The sequence below is a fragment of the Carassius carassius genome, chromosome 36, assembly GCF_963082965.1.
Source record: "Carassius carassius chromosome 36, fCarCar2.1, whole genome shotgun sequence".
NCBI classification, from domain to species: Eukaryota; Metazoa; Chordata; class Actinopteri; order Cypriniformes; family Cyprinidae; genus Carassius; species Carassius carassius.
This window is the reverse complement of record NC_081790.1, coordinates 25,463,232-25,487,375: the sequence shown is the minus strand read 5'-3', so window position 1 is coordinate 25,487,375 and position 24,144 is coordinate 25,463,232. Positions and strand designations below refer to the sequence as shown.

At 37.9% G+C, this 24,144-nt stretch overlaps 1 protein-coding gene across 2 annotated transcripts in view; it reads right to left on the bottom strand.

Moving 5' to 3' along the window:
• Nucleotides 1-24,144, bottom strand: part of nsg2 (neuronal vesicle trafficking associated 2) — a 37,229-nt gene that overhangs the window by 12,812 nt on the left and 273 nt on the right. Inside the window, exons 1-3 of one of the 2 annotated variants that reach the window (XM_059526789.1) lie at nucleotides 23,910-24,057; nucleotides 23,565-23,723; nucleotides 21,016-21,135 (exon numbers count right to left, since the gene is read on the bottom strand). In XM_059526789.1, the coding sequence (XP_059382772.1) occupies nucleotides 21,016-21,135; nucleotides 23,565-23,693 (249 nt within the window). In that variant the 5' untranslated portion in view covers nucleotides 23,694-23,723; nucleotides 23,910-24,057. Of the gene's footprint in view, nucleotides 1-21,015; nucleotides 21,136-23,564; nucleotides 23,724-23,909; nucleotides 24,058-24,144 lie in introns of those variants that run through there. The other variant, XM_059526787.1, reaches the window with a different exon arrangement.

Sequence of the window (24,144 nt, the reverse complement as noted above, 5' to 3'; positions counted from 1 at the left end):
TACTCCAGTGTTTTAAAGTGGTGGGGGATCCAAATAAAATCATCTCTGTTTTCTTGGTATTCAACTGGAGGAAATTTTCTGCCATCCACGATTTTATGTCTTCCAAGCAGCTAAAAATAGTTTCGATATCTGAAGTACAACCAGGGGAAATGGGTAAATACAATAATGTATCATCAGCATAGCAATGGTATCTTAAGTTGTGCTTTTCAAGGATGGAGCCAAGGGGCAGCATGTATAGGGAGAACAACAGGGGACCAAGAACCGATCCTTGAGGGACACCATATTTAATATCCACTGGAGGAGATGATTTAGCACCCAGTTTAACAGAGAATGTTCTCTCTGTCAGGTATGATTTAAACCAGTGTAAAACAGGGCCCTGTAGTCCGACACTATTTTCCAGGTGATCAATAAGAATACCATGATCAATAGTGTCGAAGGCAGCGCTAAGGTCAAGGAGGATAAGTAATGCACTTGATCCAGAGTCAATGGTAAGAAGAATGTCATTATAAACTTTAAGTAGTGCGGACTCTGTGCTGTGTAGAGCTCTGAAACCAGATTGGAATTTATCCAATATGTTAAAATTAGTCAAGAAAGAGGAGATCTGCTTGAAAACTGCTTTTTATAGGATTTTAGAAATAAACGATAATTTAGAAATAGGTCTGAAATTTCAGGATCATTAGGGTCAAGATTGTTTTTTTTTCAATAGTGGTTGTACTACTGCGTGCTTAAAACCAGATGGAACAACACCAGTGTATAAGGAACAGTTTACTATAGCTAACACAATTGGAGAAAAGACATCAAAGACCTCTTTGAAGAGACGAGAGGGAATAATATCAGAAGGGCAGCAAGAAGGCTTAAGATGAGAAACTATCTCAGACAACTCTGGGGAAGACAGAGGAGTGAAATGCTGGAGAAAGCTGGTAGGACTGCAAGATGTAACTGAGATGCAACCCTGGGTTGTGATGCTAGATCTGATAAGGTCAATTTTTCGGATAAAATAATCAGAAAACTCATCACAAGTTAATGATGTATCAACTGTATTAGCCGGATTTAAGAATGTATCGATAGCTTTAAAAAGAACTTTGGGTCTATTAGCCTGTGAGTTAATAAGTTAACTGAAATAATTAGCTTTTGCCTTTTTAACAGTGACTTGATATGCTTTCAGATGTTGCAGAAATATGTCGTAAGAGACCTGAAGCTTATCTTTTTTCCATTTCCGTTCAGCCTGTCTACAGGCTTGACGGAAAACTTGTATGGAACTATCCACCCAAGGTGTTAAAGTGATTGACTTTACTCGTTTTAATTTTACAGGGGCTATCTGATCCAATGTATTAGGACAGGTTTAAACTTGAGACAAGCTCATCAATATTAGTGCAAGATGGCAAGTCAACAGAGAGGGAGGGAGGGAGAGCAAACTTAAAAGAATTTGAGAAAAGTGAAGCTGTAGCTGAGTTAAATGAACGAGCTAAAACGTAAGAAGGGGGAGGGACAGAGGGAGGACTGTAGCTAAAAAATTCAAATTCAATCAGAAAGTGATCGGAGATAGCAACATTAGTGATATCAAGTTTGTCGACTGATATCTCTGATGACAGAACAAGGTCCCATGTGTGTCCCTTGATATGAGTAGAGAAATTGATTGAGTGAGGTTAAAAGAGTCAAGTAACGCTAAAAGTTCATTCACCATCGGCTTAGTTGGGCAACAGACATGAATATTAAAATCACCAAGAATCAGCATCTTGTTAGACAGAATGGCCAAGGCAGACAGAAGGTCAGAGAAATCATGTATGAAGCAGCCAGTAGCTTTATGTGATCTGTAGACCAGTGCACATAACAGGGGTGTTTGCAGACAATTTGCAAGTATAAACAGTTGAACTTCAAAAGAGGAGTAGTTTTTTACAGGAAGGATTTTGCATTTGAATATATTTTAAAAAACTGTATCTAGGCCACCACCACGGCCAGAGATCCTTGGGGAATTTAGGAAACCCCACTGAGGAGGACATAATTCTGTGAACGGGGATAAATCACCAGTACGAAGCCAAGTTTCAGTCACAAATAAAATGACCAACTCATGCGATAAGATAATGTCATTTAGAATGAATGTCTTATTAGCTACAGAACAGGCGTTTATGAGAGCAAATTTAACTGGCAAAGATCGAGTTGTTAAACTAGTAGAGACATGTCCATTAAAACAAAGTGAACGGAGACACGCCAAATCCACTCCACCACGGGAAAGGACGGTCTTGGCCGAGATGGAACGAGAAGCCAAGCGCATAGGAATCTGAGTCACTGGAAGTTCGCAAACAGGCGACGAAAGCAGGATAAGATTCCGATAGTCGATACTTCCAGCAGAGGGATGCCTAGGCGAGGAGCCAGCGGGCCGCATAGAGACAACTGTGGGGATGGTACCATCTGAGTTCCCGGGATTTGTAAGGAAAATGTGATGGCTTCCTCGATGCACATAACGGGGTCCCAGGCGAGAAATGCCCAGGGCGGTGCACAGCTTGTACACCTTAGTAGGCAGACGAAGAGATGGTGACATAAAGTCATCGAGTTCCTTTATAGAGTATGTTGGAGACATATTCTGCTGCGACATATTAAAAAGTCACAGGTGGAAGTAACAATCCACAGTATCCATAGAATGGTGAGAGTCGGAAATGGACGCATTTTTACTCCACATAAACCTCGGGCACCCTGGAACTCACAGTCAGATTGAAAACATCAGTAGCCAACTGCCCAAACAGAAAAACCACAGCGTACAGCAGTGAGGAAGGGGAAACTTACACACGCACATGCCTAGCGATGATCTGCTCATCGGGACAGTCGATGGCTCGAGTTAGGCTTGGTGAAAAAAATACGTCCGGGCTGTCCAAGATTGTAGGTGAGTGAGAACAGTATCTTCAGGAGATTAATTATTCAGTCGGGAGCAACGTCCATACACATTATAATCCAATAGGACGAGCAGTGAAAAACATAATCAGCTTCAGTTAAACTTCAACTTCAGGTAGAGCAAACAAACAACAGGCCAGGTGAGCACAGCAGCCAAACGCGCCAGCGTACGCTACCTCTGCATGGGACTTCAATCCCAGGGTCAATGGAGGCAGAGATTCACAGTAACTGCCTCCTTTAGAGGGAGGACCTTGCCATCCATAACCCTTTTCTTCAGTGTGAAGGAATGAACACATGCCGAGCAGGGGTACGCCACATCCAGATGAGACCATGTCCAGAAAGAACCTCCAGTCTGTCCCGGTGAGCGCAGCTTCAGTGTGAGCACTGCCCAGGCAAGCGACACGTTCACTGTGCCTGTCCGAGTCATGCATGGGTTCCTGTCATGAAATATATCTTCAAAATAGTCCATCTGCCATCAGTGGTTCAATCTGAATTTTATGAAGTGACAGATACATTTCTACATTCATTGACACTTTGATTTGAATGAAAACAACGCATCCGTGTGGAGCGGCTGACACAGAACTGCGTATGCTGTTTGCGTTCAGGGGATATTCTCCAGAATGGCTGAGACGAATTGTTGAAGTTGTTATTTTTGTTTTCTTTGCGTTCAAAATGTATTCTTGTCACTTCACTCAGTCTAAAGCGATACTAAACTGCAGTGGAAACGCAAGCCAAGCTATGCAGTGCCATACTGAGCCGTGCCGAGCTGAGACGTACAATGCAGTGGAAAAGTGCCATAAGTGGTGGGACTAGTGTCAAAGTGGCTGTGTGCCTTTCATGCTCTGAGTGGCATCTAGATTTTAACCACTTTAGTGTTTTAAGCCAGCCCCTGATGGGACATTTTCAAGAAAGTTATTTATTTATTTTATTATTATTAATTTTGCTTGAAATTTGGCTATGGTTTGATGGGGAAAGTCTTTAATTGTATTTTTCTTCAGTCTGAGCACCTGCTGTTGTTTGCAGGATTATTATTAATTATTCATTATTTTTGCATATTATTAATGCTGTCTTCACAGATATTTTTTTCCTTCCCCATCCACAACAAAAGAAAGATTGGGAGCCACAAAAAAGCATTCTGGCAAATCAAATCCAGGGGGACAGGGAACAGAATTGGCATAAAATTAGGTCATTCTGACTTAAATGTCAATGTGTTTGTGGCACACAAGCGTACCACCATCTGCTTTCATGTTTGTCACCCCCACATAGTTTATTCATCATTATTGTGCCCTACTGATGAGCCTCAAGGTTGTAGGGTGTTTTGTTGTTGTTTTTCTTGGTCCCTAGTGTTTTTTTTTTTGGGGTCAGATTAATCTATGTCCAGAAAACCATAATCCCCAGAGTGGATTTATTCAATAGCTCTTCTTCTCTGGAGTGCTGGGGGTATTAATGCTTCATGCTGATTCTGCATGTACTATAGAAGCTACAGACTTTTTATTATAAATAAAATGATAACATGCAAAGATATACAGAAATTACAGATGTAAGGATACACTGAGCTTTTAAATATGTCTAAAAGCTCAGTGTATCCTTACATCTGCCACTTGAATGTTCTGCAGTTCAGGTCATAATTTGCCAGCCTCTGTGACTCCATGTTTGAAAGAGTTTTTCCTTGTTAGAACCTTGCTAATGGTTTTCATTGTTCCCCCAAGATACATTTATAATTACCATAATTATGGCACAATTTAATTTACTTCTTGTCTATTAGGCACTGTATTCTGATACACAAGGCCAGGACTGATTTTTGCTGCTTATAATATGTCTGGCACTTGTTTACTAGCTTTGCTAACTGAATAAGCCATTGCTATATATAAAGAGCTTAACTGGAGTGTTTCAAGGACAGTCTAAATAAAATGTTCTTGCTGAAAGTTAGTTCAAATGAACTTCTAAGTTATAGTTTTTACAAAAAGAAGTATACTGAGGCCTATACACTGCTATTTTTATTTATATTTATCTATATTTACCAGTTAAAAAATAATATTTTTTATGGGAGAGACAGATTTGGAACATGTTTTTCACAGCCACATCATTTTATGCTGTAGCCATGTCATATTATATCCTTGGGAATACTACTATATTAAATTGAGAAGACAATCTTAATTTGTCAAAAGCATATTTACATGCTGAATGAACAAATCTGTCTACTCTTGGACACATTTTAACTTTTTTTTCTCAAGTCTCACTTGCTACCAGGTACTTCTGGTCATTAGGGTCCACCATTTCACTACACAATGGATGCTTTTTTGTCCAGGTCCACATACAGTATAGCTTATGCTAAACAATGGAACCAAATTATTTGCAGAATGGCTGACTAACCACTGACAACTCCTCTAATGGTGATGAATAATAGTTTTATAGTGTTATTGCCACTGTTATTTATATAAAAGAAAATAAAATTATTTTAAAAATGTGACTTTAAGATCCTGTAAAGAGAAAATTATACCTCACTCTCCCCTTTTTACAGAAACAATGAGAGGCCATAAAAACTTTTGCCTCTTCATTCAAGTGCTTGGTTCACGCATGTGCATATCAGCGGCTCCTTGTTCTTCAGAGTTGGAACTGAGTTGGATCTGTTCCGGGAAGTCATGGCCTAGTGGTTAGAGAGTTTGACTCCTAACCCTAGGGGTGTGGTTTTGAGTCTCGGGCTGACAATACCATGACTTAGGTGCCCTTGAGCAAGTCACTGAACCCCCAACTGCTCCCCAGACGCTGCAGCATAAATGGCTGCCCGCTGCTCTGGGTGTGTGTTCACGGTGTGTGTGTGTGTGTGTGTGTGTTCACTGCTGTGTGTGTGCACTTTGGATGGGTTAAATGCAAAGCACGAATTCTGAGTATGGGTCACCATACTTGGCTGAATGTCACGTCACTTCACTTACCTCAGTTCAGTAAATACCAGGATCATATACGACAGAATTTTGGCTCATTTCGAGTCATAGTAACTACCAGGGACATACAAAAGTGAATTTTGACTGAGTAACTAGTAGATTTGTGCTGGTCGAGCTGTTGACTGTTTCAGATGGTTAAGTCCAATTTGGTAAAATAGTTAAAAAAGAACAGGTTCAAAAGAATGATTCATTTGCAAACCAAACATCACTCTAGAACATTTGCCTGAGGCTCTGGATTACAGGTAATAATGTTGCAAATAATGTTCAGTTTCTTGCACAGACCGATTGTTTCACTTTATAAGACCTCAATATATTTTCAGGGGTATTCAGTTTGTGTTCTTTGATACGTTTTTTTATTCTCAAAAATTACGGTTCAACCATCACATGGACTACTTTAATGATTTCCTTACTACTTTTCTTGGTTTTGAACTTTGTAGTTGCAATGCTGTCTATGTAGGGTCAGAAAGCTCCCAGACTTCATCAAAAATATCTCAATTTGTGTTCCAAAGATAAACGAAGGTCTTATGGGTTTGGAATGACATGAGGGTGAGTAATTAATGACATTATTTTAATTTTTGGGTGAACTATTTCTTTAAGCACACTTCTTTTTCACAAGTTGATTTAATCTATGAATCCTGTAAAATTCATTCACCGGCTCTGACCTTATAGGGACCCTAACACTTAACCCAGGCTCATCGGAAATATGTGCCTGTGGCAATGTTTCTGCAGCTCTAATATTACATACCTAACTGCAGTTTTGTGGCAGTTTCAGAAGTGCCGTGCCATACCGAACAAACCTACTGCATTAAAAAACCATACACATAAAGCTGTATATGTGACACAAACATTTAAAAGTATCAGTTTTCCAATCTCACAGCATGTAAAAATAGTTTTTAAATCATAACATAATAGTGTGCATTATTGGACTTTCTTAAACAAAACTTTGACCCTGTAAATCATACTTTGTGTGAAAGTGAATAAAAATTGTCAAGAGTTTTACAAACTCTACTGTTCATTATAACTGGAAACTGGAAACTTCATACTTATGGGTAAGTTTTTTGAGTTATGCAGAAATGTAGGTAGAGGCACGTGTTTCCAATTATGAGTCTCTATGGTGGATGATCCGAACAATGCATTTATTTCCCATTTAATAGAAAACAATCAAATGGCTTTCTTGCAACTGCCTTCTGTATTTTTTTTCTTGTATTTTTTTTCTGCATGGGTACAACATCTGAACTTTTTCTCAGCACATAAAGAAGACTTAAGCAAGAAGATGTCAATTTCCCTCACTGTCAGAACAGTTTATTAAAAATAGAATTCTCATTTCTCAATTGTCATTTTTTCTTTTTTTTTTCTTTTTTGCAATTAATATAAAAGGAATCTGTCTTAGAATCCCTGTGCTTTCATTCTGGAGTACTGTAATTCAATGAGTCTCCCTTGTTTCTGGCATTGTCCTGCTTCCTCTGCAACTGCAACAATCGCCTACAAACACAGCCAGACCACTTTCCACTCCATATGTGTGAGCAGCTCATCCGTCATAATTTCCTCAGGGGTTCTAAGATTCTCAGTTTCATCTACTCTTGCCGCATAACAACGGTTTCCTCAAAGCAGTGTGATACCAGTCAATAAGTAAATCAATGCATCCCTGAGCTTCAGATGGCGGAAGACTCATTTTCCCAGAGTAACTCTGTTATGAGATGTGTGCCAAGGCTAACCACAGAGCATTAAAGAAGATATCCAGCGTTTATATTTATTAGATATACATTACCCATTCCTCCCACTTGTATTTTTGAGCATCTAAGATTAACAGAGGAAAAGTGCACAGACATTTTAAGAAAAAATAAATAAATAAAAAACAGTTGTGGGATTTGTAACTTAAGCTTAATCTGTTTCTAAGCATTTGCTATAGACACACAGCTGTGAAATAGGGTGAGGAGAGGCTGGGGAAAATCACAGTGATGCATTAGGCAACAAGGGAACAAAAAAGACTAGGGAGTTTATTCAGTATTTGTTAAAGGCAGGGTAGGTAATAAATGTATAAACAACTTTCTTCCAAATTTGTTTAAACTTTCTATATATATCAATGCATAATTAAAATGTAAGTACTCTGATAAAAAGAGTATAAAAATCGAGTGACTCTAGACCGTTAAATCTGTATTAAACACAGCTCATTATTTCCATTTCGGGATGAAACATAGGATTTGCTTAGGCGACTGTCACTCTCTCGCAACCATGGCAACCACCCTTTTGCCACACATGACCTGCCCACTTGCGCGCGCACGTTTGATTTGAGGAATTCAACAGGCACGGATCCTAGGAATACCAAAACAATGGCAGAGAAACAGCAAGCAAAATTCACAGTACTAGCCTATGCAGTTAGTGAAGGCAAACCAGGCAAAAAAAGGAAGACAGTAACAGTACAAGAAAAGGCAATGAACAAAAAGTCTTTGGATAAACAAAGAAATAAAACGCGAGTTAATATCGTCGTGGCTTTCCAGCGATGGCGAGAACTGAGGGAACTCAAGGGGCTGAAAAGTGACTCCTTGATGGCTTTATTTCTGCTGGACAGGTAAATCTCTCTTTTTGTATTTTGATCATACATATTTTTTTGTTTATTTTTTCATGAAGCATGTGTCATTAGCACACGTAGCTGCGTAATATAGCTAACATAACATTACTTAGCGAGCTGTAGTAGAGACGATAAATAATCTATAGGAGCCCAGAAGGGAGGGGGTGGAGTGAATGGAAATAATGAGCTGTCTTTAAAACAGTCGTGAGAGGTCTACAGACACTCGATTTTTATACTTTCTTTTTCAGAGTACTTACATTTTAATTATGTTTTGATATATAAATAAAGTTTAAACAAATTTGGAAAAAAAGTTTTTTATACATTTTTTTACCTACCCTGCCTTTAAAGGGGTCATATGATGCAATTTAAATTTTTCCTTTCTCTTAGTCTGTAAGTACGTTTTCATATTTAAAGAATTTGCCACTGATGATTCAAACGTGAGTTTTCAGCAGTGTAGAGTAGCGCTTACTGTTTGTCATTTCTCCGATCACAAATGCAGACATGGTTTTATGTTTACGCAGCGCGATACGAAATGCAACATGTAAAAAGACAGTATAAGTCATTACAATCAGTAATTATGTCCCCACTGGATGCAACAAATGCCTTGTTTGTAATGGGTTTTATTGTTTCTGTCTCATCGCGCGGGTACACAGTATGGCAAGGGGTGTAACATTTCCGGCCAATCAGTGTACACCTCACTTTTCAGAATGATGAACTTTGTAAAAATCGATCCGTTTCAGAAAGGTGGGGCATAGAGGAGCAACAATAATGTACATTATGTGGAAAATAATGTTTTTTTTTTTTACCTTAAACTGCAAATAAACACATTGCATTACAACAAATAATGTTCTTTTTAGCAACATCATATGACCCCTTTTTAATATAATTATGGCCTAATTACCATATTCAGTATTACATATTCATAACAACTGTTTGTGAATAAGCCATAACAATCTCTACAACTATTAACACAGAAACACTGTTTTGTAGTGTGGCTCTCTACACAGCTAGACATCCCTTTCCATTTCATAAAATGAGAAGTGACACAAATGAAAGAATTCTCCTCAGGGGTAGGACAGAAATGTCATGTTCAACTCCAATTACTGTATCTTAATATGAGCCAATTAGGCTGGGACTCTGTGAAGATACTCAAATTGAAGGGGACAAAAGAACAATTTAAAAGACAACCCCTATTTATCGGAGAATCCTTCAGAATGTTTAAGGCAAAAGAAAAGAGAGCTTCTGAGAAAGAAAAAAAATCCCTTTTATCTTGGAATTCTAAAGACAGGTTTTTTTTTGTTTGTTTTTTTCTGCAACAGAGGAAACAGCTCTAAGAAATATTAAAACCTGAGAATCTCACAGTATTTGGTCTTTCAGGGTATCAGCTGAGCATTGATTTTCATTTTGGTTGTGCCAGTGTTTGAACACTTGATACTCCTAACAGGAGAAGAAGGGAATTTTTTTAAGCATTTTTATAAAATAATTTTAATGTGAAGCACAGTATGAAAAAAAAATGTAATTAGGTATTTGAAAATTAACTCTGATCAAATTTAGAGAACACTTACAGATACCTCCAGGTTTTTGGTGTTAATCTGGCACCTGGTGCAAATTTACTTAATTATATAATTAACCCTATTTAACTAGCAGCATTCCTCTAATTTTCACGGAGACTGTAAGATGGCGGGCTGTTCTAAGGTAACTGAAACCCTGTGACAGGAGGTTGTCCAGATGAAGGCCAAAGGGATGACTTTTTCAGCCATTGCAACAGAAGTTGGTCATTCCAAATCTGTGATTTCTCTTCAGCTTCAGCTCAAAATAGAACTAAAGTAGTTCCTTGAAGCTAAGAACACTGAAATAATGAAATGGCCAGCCCAGAGTCCTGATCTAAACATGACTGAAAATCTCTGGAAATTCTTGGTTTTTTTTTTGTTTGTTTTTTAAACAGGGAAGTTGTATCTGTCATTCATACTGCAGTGCTAATTTAACTTCCTCTGAAGTGTAGTCTTATTGCGATGTGCTAACTACTTCTCTGATCTAATGTAGAGCTAGAAGGCTTCTGTAAGGGGTAATCAACAATCTGGCAGAATAACAAGACTGCCTCTCAAGGGCCATGTCTCTCACACCAGTGAGCCTGTGGGCATTTTGGCCATTAGCCCTGCTAACAGTGAGAGCTGAAAGACAGAGAAAGACAGAAAGGAATTGTGCAGCAGGGAGAGCTGCTCCACGATACTAATTGCTCCCCAAGCAACCTATAGGTGCATAGGTAAAAAGGCTTTTTGCTCAAGAGAGGCAACAGTGTCATAGAATAATGTGAACTCATTTTGCTGTGTAGTCAGATACGGTGAAATGTGTGTTTTTGGCACAAAAAGAAATGACCAGCATTGGCACATTTTTTGAGCATGTCCTGTAAAGCTGTAGCATAACGAAAATAAATGAAGGCCGTCAAAATGTATGATGTCATATGGTATCACACAATATAATGTATTTTTAATCAAAACTTTCTTTTGATTTTAGAGTGAAATAGGTTTCGTTGTGATTCATTCTCTCATCTATTACCAGTGCAGGTTTATAAGTAATAATGTCTGGTATTCATATACATAATTTATCTGGGTATTGCCTGAATTCCATTAGGATAGCCCATACAGGAAGTTTGTGACTCAAGAAAGTAATTTGCATTTTGTATTTGATCACACTATAATATGGAAACAATCCAGATTCATTAGTCATAGCTCTATGCGAGCTCACAATGTGTTAACATTATGCTGAACTTGCTGATCTGGTGAGTAAAACTCTGTTGCTGAAGTGTAAGTTTTTTGTTTGTTTGTTTTTAAATAAAATAAAAAATGAAAAGCAGGCTGGATTTGAACACATTTTATTGATATCTCAGATGATATCAGATAAGAGAGATATCATCACTCTTTAAATTGTACTAAACAATTAATCCTTGGAGATATATTAAATATATACCTGTTGTCTTGTTTTGAAGGACTTTCATAAAATTGTGAAAACAAAATCATCCATTGCAAAAAGTTGTGGTGTATTTAATTATCTCCATGTCTAGAACAATAAATTATATATTAAGACAAAGCAGTTGTCACTTTAATTAATAAGTAATTTTAAAAAATATATATCTATTTCATGTATTATGTTGGTAGGAATGTAGACACTGAAGCAGCTTATATTTAATGGAAAAAAAGTAAATGCTTTAATTTAAAAGGCACCTATTGTGCCCCTTTTTACAAGATATAATATTGGTCTTGGGTGTCCCCAGAATGTGTCTGTGAAGTTTCAGCCCAAAATACCGAACAGATAAATTATTTATTATAACAGCTGGAAAATGTCATTTTTGAGGTGTGTCTATAAAAAAAAAAAAGCTGTTTTGGAGTGTATTGCTTTTAATGCAAATGAGCTGCATATTCCCGACCCATCTCCAGAAGAGGGAGTCGCGTATACAGTACGTCTCTCTGCATTGCATATCTACAGCAATAAACAGCCAGTAGAAGCAACATAACTGTGAGCGAGAGAGTGAGAGAGTGTTCAGCCGTGCATATGGGAAGCCAAATGCACTAAAAGTTGGACAAAACCCAATGTTACAGTGCTTGCGCCGCACTGACCTGTCATCTGCACAGATCAATTAACCGAGCCGTGCGACCGCGCTGGCTAAAAAGTCTTGCGCTATGAACGACACAAACTAATCTCACAAGCACAATGCTGATCAATTAAAAACTCACAAGCACCATCACACTGAACACTGGGGCCCCCCATGGATGTGTGCTGAGCCCCTTCCTCTTTACTCTGCTAACCCACAACTGCACACTGTCACATAACTTAAACCTCTTTATTAAGTTTGCAGGTGACATGACTGTGGTGGGTTTCATTAGCAACAGAGATGAGACCAACTACAGGAGCGATGTAAGCCCCCTGGCCAGGTGGTGCAGTGACAACAATCTCTCTATGAACGTGGAGAAGACGAAGGAGATTGTTGTTGACTTCAGAAGAGTTCACACTCAGCATGCTCCTGTGGAGAGAGTGAGCAGCACCAAGTTCTTGGGTGTGCACATAACAGAGGACCACTCCTGGACTGACAACACCACAGCACTGGCCAAGAAAGCACAGCAGCATCTATAATTCCTCCGCAAACTGAGAAGAGCCAGAGTCCGGGCCCCCATCATGTGCACCTTCTACAGAGGCACCATCGAGAGCATCCTGACTAGCTGCATCACTGTGCGGGATGGCGCCTGCAACACGTCCTGCCAGAAGACTCTTCCACGCATAGTGAGAGCCCCCCATGTTGTTCCAAACCCGTAAGACCTCCATTTATCTTTGGAACACAGTTTAAGGTATTTTAGATTTAGTCCGAGAGCTCTCAGTCCCTTCATTGAAGCTGTGTGAACGGTATACTGTCCATGTCCAGAAAGGTAAGAAAAACATCATCGAAGTAGTCCATTTGACATCAGAGGGTCAGTTAGAATTTTTTGAAGCATCGAAAATACTTTTGGGTCCAAAAATAGCAAAAACTACAACTTTATTCAGCATTGTCTTCTCTTCCGTGTCTGTTGTGAGAGAGAGTTCAAAACAAAGCAGTTTGTGATATCTGGTTAGCGAACGAATCATTCGATGTAACCAGATCTTTTTGAACCAGCTTCACCAAATCGAACTGAATCGTTTTAAACGGTTCGCGTCTCCAATATGCATTAATCCACACATGACTTTAGCTGTTAATTTTATTAATTTCGATTTGGTCAACTGGTTCAAAAAGATCTGGTTACATCAAATAATTTGTCCGCATCGGGATAGAGTGCGAGACATTGTTGACGTTACAGCTACTCGAACGCGGAGAAAATAGTGGACGGCAAACAACGACAGAGGGCGGAATCTATAACAATGCAGGGCTTTCGATTAACCCCCATGACCCTGCCCTTTACAATGTGACATCACACTGCATGAGAATCAAAATGGCAGGCCTAGTGAGACTGACTTAGTCTACATTTATACAACAACGAAAACATTGTATTATGTATGCCAGGCCAGTAGTTGGCACTGTCACCTTGTTAGTAAACAGTACCTGTAGAGAAGTGATGATTATATGTTATTTATGATGCATCTCAGTTGTTGGTTGTAATATTGATGAAGTAAATCTAACACATACTACGCATATGCATGACATCACCGTTTTCAAATATTCCCATTTTGGGTGTTTACATGGAAACAATAATTGAAACCCATAAAACTTGCACTTTAAAACCTGTTTTTCAAAAATATGGGTTTTCAGTCGCCAAAACGCTGTTGTGGTGTAAACAAACAGTCAAAACACATAAAAACTTTACAGTTTTTGGCTGAAAAATTTGTTGTGTAAACGACCCCTTAGTTTAAAGGGGATTAAAAAAAGTGGAGTGGGTGGATTTTTATCATTGTAGGGTGGTTGTATTTACACACTGCCAACACACATTTATGTCCAAACACCATATAAAAGAGGACAAAAAATCTAGGTGTGCCTAGTTTTTGGTGTAGATATTTAAAAGTTCATAGTATATTACAAGAAAACTGTTTAAGGCATAAATGAACTTACACAATGCTGAGTAACTAAGTCGAGTATGTAAACGTGTAACCAGTCTATGTCAATAATTGGGTGATATTTCTATCTGCAAAGATGCAGACAAAAGATATGAATGTGATTCTCCAGCAGTACTGGAAGGTGAGATTAATCAGGGTTCAAACTGAGGAAAAACCATCTGGTGTCATAAATCATCTCTGTCGTTGTGAACAGAGAACAGCGTGTCCCACAGGAGTTCAAATACACTGTCAAGTTTTAACGTGACAAATGACTCCAGTAAATTGCCAAAGCTTTTCATTCAATTCTAATGGTGTCTCTAACTTCATAGAATATGTCAACTGCAGATACAAGATATATGTGTGATGTAATATTGACTATTTTATGACACACTGGTTGATACAGAGAATTCTTGACTAGTGTCCATAATCAATATGGGTTTTTTTCAAGGATAGAATCTTAAATGGATAGTTCACCCAAAAATGAAAATTCTGTTACCATTACTCACCCTCATGTCAGAAAAAAAAAAAAAAAATGAAGAACCTTCAGGAGTACTTTTACACTAGTCTCACCATCTCATGTCCTTTTTGCTTGAGACTTTTGTACTCAATTAACTATTGTTGCAAGAAAAAGAGAAACAGCTTTCTTTTGTGTTTTGCAGAAGAAGAAATACAATGAAAAACATGATGGTGAGTAAATTATGACAGGATTTTAATTTTTGTAATTACATTTTTGGTAACATTCTACATATTTTTGGTTGGCACTGTAGTGGAGAAAATTTAAAAACTGGGGGCTGAGTGTTTTCAACTTGCCTTTGAAGACTATAAACACCATCACTCACTACGATCAATCACTCTGACAGTGACTGGCCCCTGCATTACCCGGGGTCACTGCTTGACAACATATGGTTTTGCCCAAGCAAACGATTTGTCAAATTCAATGAATGGCCACATCATCTGTAGGGGGATGCTATGAGCAATTTAGCTTAACTGCAGCATAGCATGGTCTCCTGACTTCAGGGTGGGTGACAATCGTCTCTGTTTCCTGGCACTCCCACATGATTGGGTACTTTATTTTGTCATCGAGCGAACGGCCAGTGACAATTTACTGTGTGACTAGAGAGAATGGATTGGCAGCGTTAAACAAAAGTGGATTGTGTCCCTTCAAATGCATCTCTCTGCATGACGTTCTCTTTTCTGTCAATGACAGGATGAGCTACGTTGCACCAACAAAGGCATTTCAGCTTTAATGCTTGCAGGCTTTCACATAAAAAGTATTTTAAAGGGACAGAAGACATTTGCAATTTTTTTTTTTTTTTTTAGAAAGCACTGACTTGAAAACATTGAAATAAATGTAAATTTTTTAGCACATGTACTACCATTACATTATTGGCTTACCATGGTACATAAATATGCTAATCCACTGACTTTACACCAACCAAAAGGTAACAAAAAGTACCATGGTATTACCATTGAATTGTAATATTGTAACAGCAGTATTATTTGAATTATTTTAAGTACCATGCAGAAATCATGGATATGAAAATAGCAAGCAATTCTCTTCATGCAAGGCAAAGAAAATTGCCATGATATTACCATGTTTTTTGAACATTGCATCATGACATTACCATGTAAATTCACTGGAACATGAATCTGATCACTGAAAGGTATGGATATGGTAAAACTTAATTACCATGGTAAATATCAAAGCAAATGAAGAATATAAGTCCATAAGATAAAAAAATTAAAAATTAAAATACAAATAATGAAAATATAATACAATAAAGTTTTAAAAAGTTCATATGATGTGATTAAAAATTTTTCTTTCTCTTTGGAGTGTTACAAACTCTTGGTGCATAAAAAAGATCAGTAAAGTTGCAAAGAATAAAGTCTCAAATCCAAAGAGATATTCTATATCAAAGTTAAGACTCTGCCACGCCCCCCTAAAACGACCCCACATGTCTACGTCACTATGTGAAAAATTTGTGTAGTGGCACCCAAATGTTCACGCAAAGAAATAAGGCATGGTTTCAGTAACCGCAGTTAGTGTTAAAGCAGCCATGTCAGGGAGATACTGTGTGTATCTAGGAGAACGCAGTAGATGCATTTAGGAATCTTTAAGATTACTTACAACAGAAGAGCAACACATTTTATGGACAACCGTTTTGTGAACCTAGGAGAGGAGGTCATTCTGACTTTGCTACGACAATCTGGTGTTTCTGAATCAGCTGCTGTAAGTATGTTTTGTTATTAGTTTAAGCACTTGCTATTGAATGTTCAAATGCGGATTTCTGTCACGTGTGTGAGAGAGAGAGAGAGAGAGAGAAAGAGAGAGAGAGCGAGAGAGAGAGAAAGAGAGAGAGAGAGTCACACAGTGGACTTAACTGTCCGTGGCTTGTGTATTGCAAACACATACAAGCCTCATCACTGTGTTTGTCACACAACTCTGTTCCCCTTTCGAGCTTGAACTGGTGGTAAAACTAAGGACATTATTAACTGTATTTACATTTATTTTGAAAGATGAAGCTCGCGATTATGGAAAGGGGCATTTCATTTCCGATGAATGTTTGTGGTGTTCGGCCAGTCACAATGCACTGGGTCAGTTGGCCAATCAGAGCAGACTGCACTTATCAGAAGTAGGGACTTTGTAGAAAATGACGCATTTGAGAGAGGCGGGCCATAGAGGACCTACAATAATGTACAGTATATAAAAAATAATATGTGTTTCTTGAACATTAAAGCATGTAGACATATTCTGTTCACCAAAGACACGAAATAATGATCTTTAAAAAAGCATAATTTGACCACTTTAAAAGTATAATGCAGAATATACAGGTGCATCTCAATAAATTAGAATGTCATGGAAAAGTTCATTTATTTCAGTAATTCAACTCAATTTGTGAAACTCATATATTAAATAAATTCAGTGCACACAGACTAAAGTAGTTTAAGTCTTTAGTTTTTTTAATTGTGATGATTTTGGCTCACATTTAACAAAAACCCACCAATTCACTCATCAATTCCTCTCAACAAATTAGAATATGGTGACATGCCAATCAGCTAATCAACTCAAAACATCTGCAAAAGTTTCCTGAGCCTTCAAAATGGTCTCTCAGTTTGGTTCACTAGGCTACACAATCATGGGGAAGACTGCTGATCTGACAGTTGTCCACAAGACAATCATTGACACCCTTCACAAGGAGGGTAAGCCACAAACATTCTTTGCCAAAGAAGCTGGCTGTTCACCGAGTGCTGTATCCAAGCATGTTAACAGAAAGTTGAGTGGAAGGAAAAAGAGTGGAAGAAAAAGATGCACAACCAACTGAGATAACCACAGCCTTATGAGGATTGTCAAGCAAAATTGATTCAAGAGTTTGAACTTCATAAGGAATGGACTGAAGCTGGGGTCAAGGCATCAAGAGCCACCACACACAGACGTGTCAAGGAATTTGGCTATAGTTGTCGTATTCTTCTTGTTAAACCACTCCTGAACTACAGACAATGTCAGTGGCATCTTACCTGGGCTAAGGAGAAGAAGAACACGCCAAATTGAGGCAGTAATTAAAGCAAAAGGAGCCCCTACCAAGTTTTGAATACATGTACACTAAATGAACTTACTTTCCAGAAGGCCAACAATTCACTAAAAATGTTTTTTTTATTGGTCTTATGAAGTATTCTAATTTGTTGAGATAGTGAATTGGTGGGTTTTTGTTAAATGTGAGCCAAAATCATCACAATTAAAAGAACCAAAGACTTAAACTACTTCAGCCTGTGTGCATTGGATTTATTTAATACACAAGTTTCACAATTTGAGTTGAATTACTGAAATAAATTCACTTTTCCATGACATTCTAATTTATTGAGATGCACCTGTAAATGCAAAAAAAATTTCAAGAACTGTTTTTAAAATTGTAAAAAGATGCAAGGTGTACAGCTTTATTTGAAATTTAAAATATGCCCACTCTATTTCTGGTCTTGTAAAAGCTTAACTGTGTATTAAGTGCTTTTTCTCTCTGTCTGTCTGACTAGCTGTCTCCGGTGTAGCAGTATTTTTCTCCCTCCTTTTTATTTCTTATTTCCTCCCATTTTCTCTCTGGTGATGTTAAAATGGTAGGCTTAACAAGAGCCAAAGGGTCTAGGCAGTGTAGCGTGGGTGTGCCAGGATGCGAGTGGTCCTTCAAGCGAGCACATCTGCTGCTCACCCAACCCCTCTCCTTCATTCTTATTCTGCTGCGCTCCCAGAGATGCCGAGACTGACGGGGCAGCATTTCAGCTCTACGTCCTTTATTTTTCTACCTCTCTCTTCCCATTCCTCATGTCTGCTGTCGGCTTGACATCCATTCAGCTATGGAATGTGTGTCTGAACTGAGAATTGTGCAGCTACGACTGAGGATTAGCTGGGTATCGGTTTTGCACTGCTTATGAGAATTTGTGTGTGCAAACACTCTCCATTAAGAAGCTTTATTATTTTCAGATAGATTATTAATTGGTTAGCAGCACTGCCTGAAGGTTCTGCAGAGGTGTATTCCTGGAGTTTGACAAGTAATTTCTTCTAAGAATGTGTGTGTGGGCTTGCCTGTTATTTCAGTATTTTACATTTACATTTATGCATTTAGCAGACACTTTTATCCAAAGCGACTTACAGTGCATTCAGGCTAAACATTTTATTTTTATTTTTTTACTAGTCTGTGTGTTCCCTGGGAATTAAACCCACAACATTTTGCACTGCTAACGCAATGATCTACCACTGAGCCACAGGAATTATTTTAAAACCTTATTGAGCACAATTCATCAGCAAACATTCTAAAGAAAGAAAAGCACAATTTTGAACCTGATCTAAATACATTTCTGAAACAATGTTTCTAAATTTCCCACCAATGCTACACATGTGTGGAACAAAGAATATTAACCAGCAAGATTTTTGTTGTTGCAATTCAGTTGTTAGGAGGTGGTTGCCTATTGCTCCAAGCCAAAAGCGCCCAGCAAAGTCAATAAAAAATGCTTGGTTCTCTCTTTGAATGTAATAGATCTATGATATTTTTGGCAGCTTTGCTGTGTTAAAATGTTAAAATATGTAAGTATTCTTACTTGCTTCTAAGTAATTCTTGGAAAAATTAAATACCTAGAATTAAGTCACCTGACAAACGGCAAGCAACCGACCAGAAGTTACCAATTTCCAATGGAAAGTAGTTCAGGAGCTATGTAGAGTTCCGATCATATGCGTATGTGGACATTTTTGATCCGATTCCAACATCGGGCATGTTAAAATAATTAATTCAACTTCTGTGGCTAGACTGTATCTGACCGCCCGACCAGATGTGATGCATTCTTATCATAAAAACGAGTAAGAAATTAGAAATACTTTTTTTTTTTTCACTTTAACATTATTATGTAAACAATATTTTGTAAAATAACAGTTATGAATATTTATGACAGAAATAATTATTTAAAAAATATTCAATCATTATTTATGTTGATTTTAAATTATTCAATCATTATTTATGTTGATTATGTTTTTTTATTAGGGGAGCTTTATTAGGAGAGTAAAAATTAACCGTGTGGCAAATCTAAGATTAGTATTAATGTAATTATTTTTGAACAACGATAATAGTTTTGTGTTTAGTAAATATTTGTGGCACTTAGTATAGTTAGTATAGTTTTCAAATCATTCCCCATATTTTCTCCTTCCAGCCAACTGTACTAATAACATACAGAAATCATATAACCTCCCTGCTTAATTAAGTTGTCATAATACATTTATTTTTACATGATATGTTAATATGTTCCACTTGGCTGCATAAGACACCAAGAGACCCCAACTCTCTTTTGTTTTGAACATTTAATGAGGGGGAACATTCCTTCTTTACTTGCTGGAGGAGTACAGCAGGGAATAGGATAAAAATCCAACTGGGAGGCTTCACACATCAGAGATAACCCTGCAGTTAGCTTTCTGTACTCTGAATGACTCATTCTAGACAACAACCTCGAAAAGAGTTTGCTACAACAAGCTCATACAAGATTGCTCCGGTATGTCTCAGTACTTCAAAAAATAACACGCAGAAAGTTGAGAGATGATCTCAGACTAGAACATCTAGATTTTTCATAGTGCACTGTGGTTTCAAGACAGCTGACAGTTTCATTCAGTGTCATTTAAGAAGGAAGTCAATCTTTTACCAATGTTTGCTGTCTTCTTCACCTGTCTCTCCAATGACCTTCACTGCTACTGTTCACTGGTAAAACATCCCTCCAGACTCTCCAACTCTGCATTGATGAAAACAGTTCCGACTGCCAACAACTCTCTATCACCCAACTGCCTCTAGAACTGCTTCCAGGATTCAATCCAGATAGTTGAAGCAAAGAGTATTGAAACAAAGTCTGAGTGTCTACATTTTTTGTGACAGCATTAATGACACTTAAAAAAGAAGCGATCTTTAGAACGTCTTTCTAAATCACCAAGAAAAAAATATACATGCTGTTACAGACTGGTCTTTGAACTGGTGTGGTCTTGCTGGTGAATCTGGTTTTTCCCATAAGATCTGTTGACCAGCCATGATGTTCTTTTAGCAAGTGAGTGTAAAGCAAAGCCACCAAAGCCAATTCATAAGAACTGACAGAACTGATTGCAAACATATCATTGTAAACTACCGTATTTTCGGACTATAAGTCACACCTGAGTATAAGTCGCATCAGTCCAAAAATACGCCATGATGAGGAAAAAAACATATATAAGTCGCACTGGACTATAAGTCGCATTTATTTAGAACCAAGAACCAAGAGAAAACATTACCGTCTACAGCCACGAGAGGGCGCTCTATGTCTTCAGTGTAGACTACAGGAGCACTGAGCAGCATAGAGCGCCCTCTCGCGGCTGTAGACAGTAATGTTTTCTCTTGGTTAATTTCTTTCGGTTCATGTCAAATTAATTTTGATAAATAAGTCGCACCTGACTATAAGTAGCAGGACCAGCCAAACTATGAAAAAAGTGCGACTTATAGTCCGGAAAATACGGTAATTGTTCAATGTTCATTTTCTTTCTATGAATTCCAGCCAAAGGAAGTCCAGCCATACCTTCAGTCTTTCAGAAACTCCATCAGTCACACTGATGGTGAACTCCTCCACCTTGGGAACCTTCAGCTTGGCCTTATTCTTCTGTTCCGTCTGATACTCGGTTCGTGTCTTCACCACCACCTGCGAAGAGAGTGTTTATCCATCAAAACGACAGTTTGACTTAATGTAAACAGTAAATTCCCTGAGCGTTTGATATCTGTAAATCATAAAGCAAGTAACTTCCGATCAATACCATAATAACCATAATCATGTTAGGCCTTCCTCATGATAAAATGTCATGCTAATTTTTTAATTGCTCAGAATCACTGATCCCACAGACATGCTGAGGTAAGCAGGACTTCCAGTAACGTTATCATAATTGGCCTTACCAAAATCAAAGCCTATTCCCACAACAGCACTCAGTCATGGCAAATCAGACAGGGAATATCACATTGCATCCCAGATTATGAAAAAACCTACTTGAAATACAAACTGATTATCAAAAATCTAATTTCAATCTTGTTTCCAAACCACATGATGTGTATGTGCTTTAGGTAGGGTTTATAAAAATTGGATTTCAAGTGTTCAAATTTCAAGCGGATTTGAGTTGGATATGCAAAAAAACCATTTCTTGAATTGCATTTTAGTGAATTCCTCATCCTGTCATTCAGTATAAACTCCAACTAATGAACTGAGAGGGTGCAGATTTTCAACTTTGCCCAATTTCGAATTTTGCCCAACCCTCGCTGAAGATGAGATGTGTGGTAACAGATGGAGGAGTGACACCTCAAGATGATTATGTCTCAGTATTGACCTCGGTTCCTGCCACCTTGCTTTCTAGAAACCCTGAGGTTGATCAAGTCTAATGCCCTGTAGACCACTGAATGAAGCTCAACCACTTGTCATGAACTCTGCAATTGCTGCTTATCTGTCTCCTTCCCAAACCCTCTGACATTTAATTTCCCCCCTGAATAACCATCTTGTCTGCTTCCATTTCTCTCTCCTTCTCCTGAGCTACTTTATATGAGGCACTCTGTTATCGCTGGGATTGTTATTCTGTGTTTCCACTCCCCTAGAATGCAACCTCTGCCTCCAGGCAAGGTTGCGCATTGACTTTTTTGCTGCTGATTCAAGCCATAGATAGTGTCAACACCAGGGACTACTCTGGATCGGACTAGTTTTATCCTCTCCAGTATGTGTTGTACTGATAGAAAACATATTTTATTGAAAAATGTTGTTCTTAAGTTATGGTGTCAAATAACTGATAAAAACTCATTACTGTATTCATTTAATGAATCTGCACACCTCATTACAGCAAATAAACCTAATTCTTCAAAGATTGTGTTCTTAACTTGGCTCATGTAAAATGAATAATGTTAAGACAGCTTTCAAATAATTTGCAGTCACTACTGGCTGATTGCTATCTGCAGACCTCTAGAGAGACAATGATTTCCCGCAGGGCTGATCCTTGTCCTGCTTAAACACTTTAATGTCAGCATGAAAAATTAATGGTTATTACACTGTCCAAGTTTAGGTGACAGAATTGTATTAAGTGCATAGATTACAGCAACTTCAGATTCTATGATTCTCTGCTTTGCTTTGGACCATGCAAACAAATTATTCATTTATTTATTTTGATTCTTACAGACACAGAAGAATGAAGTTGGTCATTTAAGTGCCGCACTGGATTCAGCATTATTGATTAGTTATATATTACATTTTTTATTGTGCTTATCATTAGACTTATGAATATACAGTCTTTGAATATACTCTTGAACTGACTGACTTTATACATGAAGCTATAATTAGTGATCTTCTTTACAAAATAGAATTGGGCATATTTGAACAAAATGCTTTCAAATAATTTGTACTAGACAAATTCAGTCATCTTTCAGACTGAGGCTCAAGGCCATTCTGTTAAATTACTATACTCTTTCATCTTACAAAAAAATGTCATAATTACAATCTAATTTTTCTTATTTAAATAAGAAATATATTGAAGTATTATGTAATGTGAGTAGGGCAGGATCATTGTCCTGCAAGGCACACAGCATTTAGGCTTGCGTGGAGGGCTGCGCTCTCCTTAAAATATAATAGCGTTCCCTTTTGTGACTGGCTTGTGCACAGGTTTTGGCAGAGTGACAGGCCACTTCAGTTAGCAGGTGCAAAGAATGATTGAGCCTTCCTCAGCAAGATCCCAAATGAGGGCTGAAGCACCACTCACAGAAAGTGTCACAGCTCGCACCCTAAGGCACACTGGTTGGCTACTCAACCTTAAAAGCAGAAGATTGTACCGACATGTTTGGGGAAAACAGTGAAATCATATTAAATAAAAAACAAAAACAAAATCCAAAGATAAAATGAAAAGATACTGTAATAAAAAAAAATTCCCTGACCATTTAAGTTAACACATAGGGTCATTACAACATTATGCTTTCTAGGAATCAGTTCCATTTGACATTTTGCCTAATGTTATTTCATGTGACAATAGGTGAAGGTTATATTTTTCTGACCTGACAACAGGGATGTTATGTTCTATTATATAAGACCTGAAGAACATTGTTCCTTACCTTGTCTGGGGCTTGGTACTGAAGATTAGTAACATCCAAGGGTGTGATGAGGGGGACGTTCTGAAAGCCGTCCTCAACACTAACAGCTTTTGCTCCTTTCTCTTGTAGATTACTCCCCAATTTAACCATCTTTAAAAGATTATTTCACTTTTCACAAGCCTATAAATGTAGAGGATTAAAAAAAAAAACACTTATAAAATAGCATTTTAAAATATTCCAGCCTGGCTCCAAGTCAAATATCGACCACCTTTAATAATAATTAAAAAAAATCTATACACCTCTGGCACATCAATAAACAATGCAGAGTCACATCACACCTTTTAAATTAAAGCATTAGGTAAACACCTCACGCGTGTCTGTCTGATGTCAACCCGAATGCTTTAAAATACACAAACGTTGCGCTTGTAAATGAAAGTAAAGGATTGTGCATTGATCTTGAAGATGAAAGAGAAAAAAGCACAGCACAGCTGAACTATATTGTGTAAAATCCAGGTGCCGAAACATCAGCCACAGAGCAAATAAAGCATCCGCGCCCCTTATGGCTGGTTTACCAGACACAACAATTTATCTCCCACCCAAA